We start from the raw sequence: 12,060 nt of genomic DNA, 5'->3' as shown, positions 1-12,060 counted from the left end.
TGTACAAATCAAAGACTGGAAATTAAGTACATTCGAATTTTTCAACTACAACCTGCTTGCTGCAAGCTAGTTGCATAAAAAAGGCGGTTGAAGCACCCCGTGGCAATACCCTTTTTTCTGAGCAGCGTCTAATTATTCGACGACTACCTAGATCTATGAATAATCTTCGTTTTTGGTCTGATGGGAAAAAAAAGAGAAACTCGCCGTCAAAGACATGCAAGGGCGTGTACGAATTTGTTGCTCAAGGTAATCATACATGAGCTCGCCGCTTTCGTGCTTTTGTTTTTGTATTTCTTTTGTCCTCTTGTATCTTCTTATCTCTGGTCTAGAATTGTACTCACCGGTTTCCAGTTTTGCAATAATATCCATGAGTCCAGCGGGAGCATTTGACCGCCTATACCCAGGTCTTTGGCCTGGAGATCGATCCTGGATTTGAACCAGGGTATCTGAAGTACAAGGAATACAAGAACTGCAAAGTAGTCTGCACACATAATTGGCACGTTGAAGAACAAATAAGAAAAGAAAGTCCCCAATTATTTTTTTTGCTGTTTGTTGTTGTGACGTTCCGGTATCCGACCGGGTATTTTTGGGACTCTCTTGTGTTGCAGTACATGTGGGGGCGGAAGTGGCCATGGGACTGGCGATGAGATGTCATTCGTGGTTGGGAAAGGAAATGTGTATTACATAGTGCTTGCGTATTATGCCCCTGGACATTACCGGTATAACCTCGGAAAATGTGGACCCCCCGCCCGAAACCCCATACGAAGTACGAACACCGTATGGCTAGGCTTGCTAGGGTACTTGGACCCTAGTCTAGTCGTTAGTATCAAAAGTGTACTGATCTCATCACAGCTTGATCCCGAGCGAAATCAAGCCACAGGACTGAAGGTGGAGCGTTGAGCTGATCAATTCAGCCGCATGCTGGTCATATACAGCAGAAGCAAATAAATAACCACGCACGTTTGACTTCACATATCGACCCAGCTAACAATGTAAACTATTTGATATGCACAGGTGTGTTGGTATCAAGTACAACAAGATGGCTCGAATGGGTAATCCTCCAACTTGCAAGCATTTCGGGTGGGAGGATGGGAAAAATGTGGTTGTGTGGGCCCACCTGGGCGAACATTACAACCACGTCAAAGTCGTACCACTTCTACATGCTTGGAATACCACCCCAGCAAATAGGAACCAGCAGAAAGAAGAGGTACATGAAAAAAAAAAAAAAAAAAAAAAAAAAAAAAAAGAGTCGACACCCAATCCCTGCGATGGCACGTCCCTGGCCTTTTCCATCCTGATCGCAGTCGCCAAAGATCAGTCAGATATCGCTGGACAGAGTTTCAAGCAGAAATATAGCGATTCCAGCCTGTGACTCTAACCCCGACACGGAGCAAAACATGGAAAGACAAAATACGTCCACGGACCACGGCTTGAACCTGAGTGTGATGAGCACAGACAAGAGGTGGCCGCGAAAGGAGGATGCAGCCCGTGGCAACTGCGACAGACCAGGGCTCGTCAAGTGCCGCAAGTCACATTTCGGAAGGGACGGGACAAGACGCGTCTTTTTTTTCCATCTTTTCCCCCCTCTTACCTCCTGGCCAGGACCTTTGCGTGGGTCTAGACCAGACCTATCAGCTGCTCGTCTGCCAGGTGGTATCTGTGTTGGTTAATGGTCTTGCCAACAAGGATGATTTTGAAAAAAAAGGACGATCCAAAATCCAAAAAAGGATCCCAAAAACCTACCCAGCCGAGGGTCTGTTTGATGGATCACCCAGATCATGACGCAAATAATCAAGTGGCCCCTGAAACCCCTGCAGCGAAGATGAAAAAGACTTCCACTCCATGATCATCCTTGGCTTCTTTACTGATGAATTTTGAAAAAAAAGGATCAACACTTCAACAGTCAGTTACAGTACGATTGGGGACGTCAAGTCCACAAACGTATCCATGGCGTAATGTCAGAGACATCGACAAAGCACCGCTAGCCCTTGTATGCACTTTTGTTTACGTAAAAGAGAAGGCTGCCGACCCAAGACAAGACATGGTCTGTTCATTTCATTGTACTCTATAGATGAAGAAAGGGGGGCGTGTGGCCCCATTGGCTCCCACATTCAGATTCCAGAAACGCGTCAGGAGATTTTTTTTTTTCAAATCACCACACTAGACTATTCTAGTCCTAGGTTTTGTAAGCTCGGGCATTTTTTTGTCTCAGTTTCGCCTTTTTGGAGCGGGAATACATAGTAGCAATTCGGGGCAGGAGGAGGCATGAGGGCTAGAGATGAAGGAGGGTGGCACAAAAATCCATTTTTGATTTTCCTCGGTTCCAAAGGCCCGGGTACTTGTGCTACCCACCCATTTTTTCTTTCGCCCCCCTCTCAGAATCTTGTAATTCCCACCTTTTCCCAAAACCTTTGCACAGGCTTGGGAGAGAACCTACAGAACACCACTGATCTGGCAAGGAGATGGCAAATTGGCAACCAAGCAAACTGTGAAAGCTGGCCTGGAATTCTTGTTGAATTCTTTTACAACTTTGCGGCAACAATTTTTGAGTATTTTTAAGTACTGGCTGAACTAGCTGCGTGTCTTTGAATTTCTTTATAAGTCCGTCTAAAGCACTAGCATAGTTAAGTCAACGTTACCTAGACTAAGAACTTGTCTGGACAAAGACACTTGGTCGAACTACAAGGTCGTCCGCGCTTCTATCCTATCTTTGTTTTGGCTTCTATTGTAAGCCATCAAGACGCTCGATAGCCTCAACCTTGGGCCTCTTCAGATTACCGGCTCCGCGGCACATTGGGTACTCGAGAGACAATAACCATTATCAAACTCACCATCTCCATCAAGATAACCGGATTCGACACCGAAGCCTCTCATGCCGCCGAGACCCATAGCGATTCTGATAGGGCGATATGTCTGTTACGCGACCTGAAAGCCCAACTTGGGATTATGCAGAACAAAGCTCACCAGAACAAGATTACTAGGTGAAGGTCTATGCTCTGAATATTCTGACGAGACCTTGTTGCAGGTGCCTAGCCTCTGATCTCTGACGGAAATGGACTGCCTGGTCTTGTTGGTTGTGAAAGAGTCCACTCGACTGTATGTACTTTAGAGTCAGAACTCAGAATAAAGCTTGCTCACTTGGTTTGATGCGTGATCAGTCTTGGCTGCTGGTCGTCACTTGGTAGCGATGAGGCTTGGCTGAGCATGATTCGGCCCAGGCGACCAAAGTGTCGACATGCCTTGCAAGCTGGCTATCTATGGTTGCGATCACAGAATAAAGTGGGGGGTCTGAGCTAGGATGAGCTGACCCTTTGTCCTCAGATATGTCTGCTATTCTGGGACAAACCTATTCTGGGACAGAATGGATATGCGATGATGCACCAAAAAAGGCGTCTGAACCAGATGCGCGGATCAGGTGTGAGCGCTTGAGGCGCTTAGGAGCTTAACGCCCGCAAGGCATCCCCATTTTTGGATCATTGCAGCAGGTTGGGACCAGGTCCGGTAAATTCATGGTCCATTTCGAGTTACACTCGTAGCTTCTGATGCGGGGTCCAGATTCTGATGGCAGAAACTGAGAAAAAAGGGTGTGGTGGTTGTCATTGTGTAATGTCTGTTGGTGTGTACAGAAGCATCAAAAGTATGGTGCACATGACCTCAGACCGGGGCAGAGAGAAGCATTCTACGACGGCACAGCCAACAAGTCGGCCCTTCTTTTCTGGATGTTTTCGTCACTAGGCCCCCGAATAGCAAGCCCCCAAGGCCCCCTTGGCCCCCTAGGCAGTGAGATGGTCGGTCGACTCGGTTCATGCAATGCACTGCAACCAAAGCAGGGTTCCCTGGTTGCAACAATGAAGATGGTGGGCCTGATTGGCCCGATATATCTGAAATGGGTACATACTTCCCAACTAAGCTAAGTAGAAAGTATTATCCCGAGCAAAGTGTTGATCTCGAAGATTGCTTTTCAGCACCACTCCAAGCATTTACAGTACTGTAAGGCAGGCGGCTCAGTTACTTCTTCACCAAAGAGGCGTCCTGCAGAGTGTCCACCTAACTCGAGGATATGGTGACGAGAAACTTGCGGTGATAGGCCTCTTTGTAAGTTGCCACAAAAGATGAGAACTAAGTAGTTCTCTCGCCCCAGCGGGCCAGCGCACCCAAGACCGGCTTCCTAGAACGGAACGGCGGATAAGCATTACCACAATCGGATTACTGAACCGAACTGTCGGGACGGCTCGCTGCTTGCATTAGAACCAGGTCCTTCTTCTAGACTGGGTGCCATAGCCCCGACTGGTTAGGCAAATCTTGAGTGTAACATGGTGTGCTTTGAAATGAAGGGGCAGGGCCGGGATGTCAAGGTCCTCGAGGTCTGCGATAGGGCGCTTGCAATTCGCTTAGGGTGGCGAGCAAGAAATTGATGCGGGGAACTTTTGTCACCCACTCCTCGCAAGCGGGAAACCCGAGATTTCCAACCTGTGTGTTTGAGTGGACTGGAGGCTCATTATGGGCCTTCGAGCAGGACAACGTGCTTACTGCATGTACCACGTACAGTGCAGTAGGGCCCCCTGAATGAACGCGGACATGGGCTACTATCGCATCACCAGGTGCTTTTAGGAAGAAATGAGCCGAGATCCGGCCCCAGCCATGGTGAGCTTCATGATTTGCAGAGCGAGTGAGCCTAGACGCAGATTGTTGTGTCCGTCTGGATGGTAATAGCAGATGCCAGGTAAGGATGCAGTGGAACACCGGCCCCTAATACCTTGTCTGCCGTGCCGGGGTTTACGGGAAACAATTTTCCTGTCCGTCAGAAAAGGACACCTAATCTGAAGTAGACAAGTAAAGAAATAGGACACTGAATGCAACATATCAGAGATCCTGACGAGCTCGATCTCCTCAGCTGTGTGGGATGGCAGCTGGGGCTAGCGAAGAAAGAAAGAAACTGACTTGGGTACGTAGTCAAGGTACTAATAGTACTTTTCTCCTTCTAAGCTATGAATCAAAGACCTGAAGGCGCCGAAATAAAGGCTTGCGGGTGCTGATCTTTGCTGAATCTTCCGAGCGCACACTGTACAGTGAAGCCCCATATCCCAATATCTGGGTCCTCCAACCTTTGATCAGAGTCGTATTTGTCGCTGCTTATGGGATCCAGCTCGTAGTGCTCCAAGCAGATAAGCTAACTTGAGTGGGTAGGTAAGGTATGTGTTGGCTGCTCGATGGGATCATGTAGAGTGATAAAAAACAATTTAGCAAAGGTAACGCACCCACCTTTGCTACCTACGTTGGCTCAAATCAAATGAACGAATATTCTCTTCATATTTGTTAAGAGATGGTGTGGAGGGGGAAAATGGTCGGAGTCACATCCGAATGCGACGTCGACGGATGACGGAAGGTAGCACTGGTAGACCCATAGTTCCCTGTACCGGTAATGCCTTAATTACCAAGTTCCCAAGAGTACCTACCTAGCCTACCTGGGTAGGTACCCACCTTCGGTGTTTTAGGAAGGAACTCATCAGTCGGAATAACCGGTCAGAGGCAGAGCAAGCCAGCCTAACCTCAGGATCCGCCTTGCCCGCGCCATATGCAGCTTCTGTACTACGAAATTACAACCCAACAAGTTTTGGGCCTGATCTACTCAGTACCGGGCGTGTAAGTTATCCGATTGCCGAGTATTTTAGGTAGTTATCGCATCAACCAAGCCCAAAAGAGCAGGGATACTCCACCCGGCTGTTTTGGTGCTCAAAAAGGTCGTTGGTTGCGGGTTGTACAATAGGCCAATATCTTCACATAAATCCCTGTCGCAAGTACCTAGACCACGCAGTTATTGGTATCATACAATGAAAGCCTCAGATTACCTTATCTCGCGCAACTATAGCAAACCGCAGCCCACGTCCCAAAATGCATAGCCAGGATCAGAAGTACCTACTGTAGGTAAAAACTTGGCGGAGAATCGCAGACGGCGTAGGAATTTATGTACCTCTGAATAAAACTGTTGAGGTACTGCTCCAGCTCTTGATGCAGAAAGACAAGGTTTATACGGACCTGGAAAGTACGATGGCTTGGCTGGGCAGGGTGCTCTCCCATACGAAGTACGCAGTATACATAGGTAGGTAGGTAGGTACCTACGAAGCAGCAAGCATCCTCCACCATTCATGGGTCAGACCCACCTTTGTTAGCGATTCACACCCAAACACACCAATAAGCTTAACAGCTGAAGAATTTTCGCCCTCCGGGCGCCGGTCGTCATGGCCTCACCAGAGGTCTCAAACCGCCGCGCGCGCCCGCAGAGCACGCCGCAGGCTTTGCCGCAGGGCCAGGCCGAGTCAGGACACGTATCTCTCGACACGCGCACCGCTAACGCGCCTGAGCCGGCTGGCCGCGGAAGGTACTCCAGCCTCCCGGCCCTGGCCATCAAAACACTGCAGCAGGAGTTGGAAAACGTGGAAACAGTCGGCAGCTGGCTCGAAGAGGTCTTTGCAGCCAAGCTCGAAAGTTTACAGGCCCCGGAGGACGCCGCGCTTAGGAGAATTGTTCTTGAACTTGACGACGTGATCAGCGGCTGGTTCCTCAGTCGCACCCTCCCTGAAAAAGAGCGTTCGCGCTCCCCGTCGCGTTCGCCGACCAGTTCCAGCGAAAGGCGCAGCATTTTAATTACGAGGACGGGCACGGCGTCGTCGGCCTCTAAAGGCAGAGGCACGCCCACTAACAAATCGGTCACATGGGCCGAGCGAGCCGCCACGCCACCAGCGGCGGCCCCAACGCGAATTTTAACCCCGGCCACGCGCTCGTACCCGATACGTACGACGCCCGGCAATGCACCTGACAGCTCCGCAACTCCCTCCCAATCGGGCCGGGACCGCTCCCAAGCCCCGAAACGTTTGACAGAACAGCCGTCCAACCGCATCCTGATCCGCGTAAATGACAAATTGCGGATGGTGACGAGGGAGCCATACGCGGTAACGACCAAATTGGCCGAGTTGGTCTCGGTGCCACATAGTGAAATCCCAAACGCCAAGCGTACCCCCACGGGCTGGGGTGTTACGGTGGCCTCTGAGGAAACACGGCAAAAACTCCTCAACCCCAGCGCGGTCAAGGCCATTATGGACGCATTGGACGCGCGGGAAGTCACTGTCCCGACAACCTGGCACACATACGCCGTTTCTGGAGTGCCCCGAACGCTCAATTGCCTGGACGGAAGAAAGGACGTACATGAGGTAATCCAGGAGGAGATTACCGTGGCAGCAGGCCAGCAGCCAGTCAACTGGCATATTTCCAAACATGGTTACGACCCACATACGGCTGAGGGCACGTGGATAGTGTCCTTCCTTCAACCCGTAAAGCCCTTTCAGCTTTTTGGAGTGTCGAGACGTGCGCGGAAGGTTGAAAAATCACGCAAAATTACACACCACCACGACGGTTGCCAGGGATATTGCGAAATACGTCGCTGCGTACGGCAAGCGCGTTGCGGCATATGTGGTGAAGCAAAATATGCGACAGAGGAAGAGCCGTGCAAGGCAGCCCCCAAATGCGTTAATTGCCACGGCCATTTCCCATCCGGACATGAGAATTGCCCTGCCCGACCTTTGGTGGTAAATGGGAAGTTTGAACGACCTTTACAGCGTAAATTTAAGGGGATTCGCAGAATCGGACGTGCCAACCGTGCCGCGATTATTAACGACCGGGCCGAAACGGCCCGCCGAGAGCCAGCACCTGCAATCCCGGTCCTAAGCACCTTATCGCAGCATTCGCAAACCTCGAGCTCCCGATCGAGCATTTCAAACAAAAGAGCGCGGCCATGCGAGGCGGCAGGGGCGGACATCCGTAACTTCCTGCAGGTTGAACAGGAACGCGTGCACGACGAAATCGTTTGGGCAGCCGAAATGGAGGAGGACGCAGCGGCTGCCGAACCTTGCCCCGCTGATGGGATAGACTTGGAAGCAACCCGTCGATTAATATGACGAAATACTCGCTCGGCAATATGCAGCGGGAATGCCTCGACGTAGTTTGGGCCAACGTAGGTAAAAGGATGGGTGTGCATCTGAGCCTATTGGAGTTGTGCCACCAGAGAAAGGTGGACCTGGTTAACGTTCAAGAGCCATGGTGCGGGCTAAATACGACTACACAAACGCACCCGGGCTATGATGTTTTTGCGCCAGTGGACGAATGGCACGCCAACACTTACGAAGCCATAACTGGGCTCCGGCCCCGGGTGCTCACCTACGTTAAGAAGGGGGCAGCCCTAAGGGCCGCACAACGACGGCTACCGCAGGGCCAAAATACGCGGGACATACTCTGGCTCGAAATTAACGGAATATTGTTTGTTAACGTATATAGGGCTCCGGGCACTGAAGCCGCGCTGGAAATGGTATGCAATACCGTGCCAAATGGACCCACGGTGCTAGGCGGCGATTTTAACGTAGCGGCTGCTGCATACCAGCCGGGCCGCGCAGACGCACGCGGAGGGGACCAACTGACGGCATGGGCGCAAGCCCAGGGGATGAGTTTTACAGGAAATATCGGCGTGCCCACCCACCGCGACGGGGGTTTACTGGATATGGTCTTTTCCAACCTCCCCAGCACAATAACTGTGGTTGACAGCAGTCTTTACACAGGCTCCGACCACGAATCCCTTTATACCACGCTGCGGACGCGCGGCGCCCCCCGCCCGGAGGCGATTAACGTTTCGGTTAGGGACGACCGGTTACCAAAGTTCGCGGAGCTACTTGCTTTTGGTATGCAAGATATGCCGGACCCGGGATCCGCGGCCGATGGCTACGCATTGGACGCGTGGGTAGCTGAATTTACAACTTTATGGGAGCAAGTGACGTGGGTCGTGGGTACGCCGGCGGGAAAAAGGGACAGCTCGGCTCCCTGGTGGACCGAAAACTGCCAGCGGCTCTGGTCCGAATTCCAGCGGGTTAAACGGAGCGCTGTAAATAGGGCAGACGCCTCTGCCGAGGAAAAAGCCTATACGAAAGGGGTGCGGGCCGCGAAGCGGGAGTACTGGAGGCACCGGTTCGACCAACTGCGCGACGATAAGGATTTGTGGAACATGGTGGGCTGGCTGGGAGCCGGACCACGCCTCCGGTCCCCGCCGCTGGTTATTAACGGCGAGCAAGTGAGCGAGCCTTTAGCAAAAGCGGAAGCACTGCAACGGGAGGTGCTTGGCCGATTTTCGGCGGAGGATGACCTGCAGGGAGACCCCTTGGAGGCCTGGTCGCCGGACGAGGCTAAAATCCCTTGGGACACCCAGGTTAGTGCGGAAGAGGCGGAGCGCTCCTGCATTGGGGTTACGAGCACGTCCCCGGGCATCGACGGAATAACCGTCCGGCTACTAAAAGCCGGATGGGCTTCGTTGGCCGAGCCGGTGCGCAGGCTCTACCAACGTTGCCTGGAACTCGGACATTTCCCAGCGCCTTGGAAGAAGGCCGAAGTCGCGATGCTACCGAAAACGGGGAAGAAAGACCGGAGCAGCGTTCGATCCTGGCGGCCTATAGCCCTCCTCTCCTGCATCGGAAAAGGCCTCGAGAGGCTCGTTGCACGCCGGATAGCTTGGGCCATACACGATAACGGGCTCCTTAGCTGCACCCACGGCGGTGCCCTACCCAAACGATCGGCGACGGATCTGGTTTGTGCCCTCGCCCACGATATCGAGCAGGCTTTAGCTCGCGGGGAGGAAGTCACCCTTGTCGCATGCGACGTCCAAGGCGCCTTCGACGCCCTCCTCCATGGGCGATTAATACGGAAAATGCGGAGCCTCGGGTTTAGTAAAATGCTCCTCAGGTTCGTGATTAACTTTTTAAGCGGCCGCCAGGCCCGAGTCCGGCTGGAGGGTACGACCACGGGCTTTAGGCGGCTTGGGTGCGGCACCCCGCAAGGGTCTCCCCTTTCCCCGATCCTATATATGCTATATTTGGCGTATCTCGTCAAAAACGGTACGAAGTGGCGGTTGGCATACGCAGACGACGTGCTTACATGGAAATCGTCACCCTCGTTGGAGGAAAACGTACGTTGGCTGGAAGATAAACTCCGGGATATGCACGAAATTGCGGCGGAAGAGAAGATCCATTTTGCAGCGGAAAAGACAGAGGTGATCCATATTACTAAGAAAAGGCACGGTCGCAACCCGGAAATCCGGATTAATGGTAGAACGGTTACCCCGGTCCAACTACCGGGCGGTCGACGCGGACAAAGCGCCTCCGGGGCCGAGCGCTACCCGGGCATGCGTTGGCTTGGTTTTTGGTTCAGCCGACGGCTAGACGGGCGCCGCCACGTGGCCGAAAGGGCTGCCAAAGCAATGGCGGTCGCTGCCCACCTCAAGAGCTTTGGGGCAGTAAGATACGGACCGCCTGCGGCTGCACTTCGCAAGGCAGCGGTGGCATGCGTGGGTTCCTCGGCCACCTACGCAGCCGAGGCATGGTACAACCCAGCGCACAAGCAAAGAGGACTCCTTAAAGCATTAAACAAACCGCTGGTTTTAGCGGCACGGGCAATCCTCCCGGCGTATAAAACCACCCCCTCGTCCACTGTTCTCAGGGACGCAGGACTACCCTCGGCCCGCGTCGCGCTGGCCTACACCCGCCTGAAATACGGCGCCCGACTAAGGCTCGCGGACAAGGGGCACCCCCTTGTCAGCCGCCTGCGTGAAACACCTCGTGCCCGCAACTCGGGCCATTCGGCCACGACCCTGCAAACGGCTGCACAACTTCTCCCGCGGATCCGGAGACTAGAGTTGCGCGCACCTCGCAATGCCCCGGATTCTCGCACTGACCCCACCGGAGGAGTCCCGAAAGAGGAAGCGGCCCGCCGCTTTATCGAATGGCTGGACATGGTATCACCTGACGATATCGTGGTATATACGGATGGTTCGGAAAAACACGAAAACAACTGCGTCCAAATAGGGTACGGATGGGCCGCTTTTAGGGCGGGCTTGGAATTTGCCGCAGGCTCCGCATTTATTACGCCGGAAAGCCACGTTTTCGACGCCGAGGCGATTGGCGCCCTAAAAGGGCTACAGGCGGCAACTAAGGCCCAGCCAGGCGCCCGGATCTGGATTTGTGTGGACAGCACCTCGGTTATTTGGGGTCTTAGAGGCGACGCGCCGCGTTCGTCCCAATGGGCCTTTCTGGAGTTCCATAACCTTGTCGATCTACTCCGAAAACAAGGTACCGAGGTTCGGGTCCGTTGGTGCCCTGGGCACCAGGGAATCCCGGGAAACGACCGGGCTGACGAGCTGGCCAAGGCCGGCTCCGCCGGACCGCCGGACCCAGACCCGAGGGCTCAGCAAACCACGTATAGCGGTGCCGGCACGGTCCTCAGAGCCATTCTTTCGAATATAGAGAAGGACTGGTGGCGTAAAGAACTCTGTGAACGGTCCCCCGCATATAGGGAATGGAAATTCCAATACACACCGAGAAAGGAGCCCGAGGAACTGCGTTTGCCAAGACCCCTACTGGGCCATTACTTGGCCATGAGGACCGGCCACGGCGATTTCAAAGCCTACCATGACCGTTTCAACCACCAGGATGCAAACACCTCGTGTGCCTGGTGCTGGAAGCGGACCTCCCCTGAACACCCGGTGCACTGCCGCTTTTCGCGGGCGGTGTGGAGAAACTGGCCGTGGCCTGACAACGACCGGCCGGTCGGGCCGCCAGACCGCGCCCAACGCCGCAAATTCTTCCAGACAAGCCTCGGGCAACCGAAAAGCTTTGAGGCGTTTTCGATAGCCACCAACTACTTCAGCGCCCGCCCCAGAGCGGCCCGCCAGCGCCCCGCGCGCCACGAACGCACTTTACGCCTAGGGACACCGATCGTAAACGACTCGAACTCTGACGAGGAATAGACTTACTGCCTTTTCACCCACACTTCACGGCACAAGCCGTCAGACGAACCCTCCGTGCACCTTAGGCACGGGGTCGCGTCAGTGAACTAACCCCCTAAGCAGGACCGGGCCCGAACCCGGTCAGGCACGATCCGCCTCTGCCCTCCTTGTTTTCCCCCTGTGTAAATAAAGAAGATAGAACGCGCGCCGAGATACCCCTCGGGAGGTTGCTAACGGCCGGCTAA

General features: G+C 53.5%; 1 protein-coding gene across 1 annotated transcript; it reads left to right on the top strand.

Moving 5' to 3' along the window:
• Positions 1-5,575: 5,575 nt before the first annotated feature.
• MGG_16114 (uncharacterized protein) lies at positions 5,576-7,669 on the top strand (the record flags this gene model as incomplete). The annotated part of the gene is made up of 3 exons (XM_003709116.1): positions 5,576-5,643; positions 6,212-7,442; positions 7,637-7,669. The coding sequence occupies 3 exons, from the start codon at positions 5,576-5,578 to the stop codon at positions 7,667-7,669; spliced, it is 1,332 nt and encodes a 443-aa protein (XP_003709164.1).
• Between the last annotated feature and the right edge of the window lie 4,391 nt (positions 7,670-12,060).

The sequence above is a fragment of the Pyricularia oryzae genome, chromosome 1, assembly GCF_000002495.2.
Source record: "Pyricularia oryzae 70-15 chromosome 1, whole genome shotgun sequence".
NCBI lineage: Eukaryota > Fungi > Ascomycota > Sordariomycetes > Magnaporthales > Pyriculariaceae > Pyricularia > Pyricularia oryzae.
This window is presented reverse-complemented; position numbering and strand designations above follow the sequence as displayed.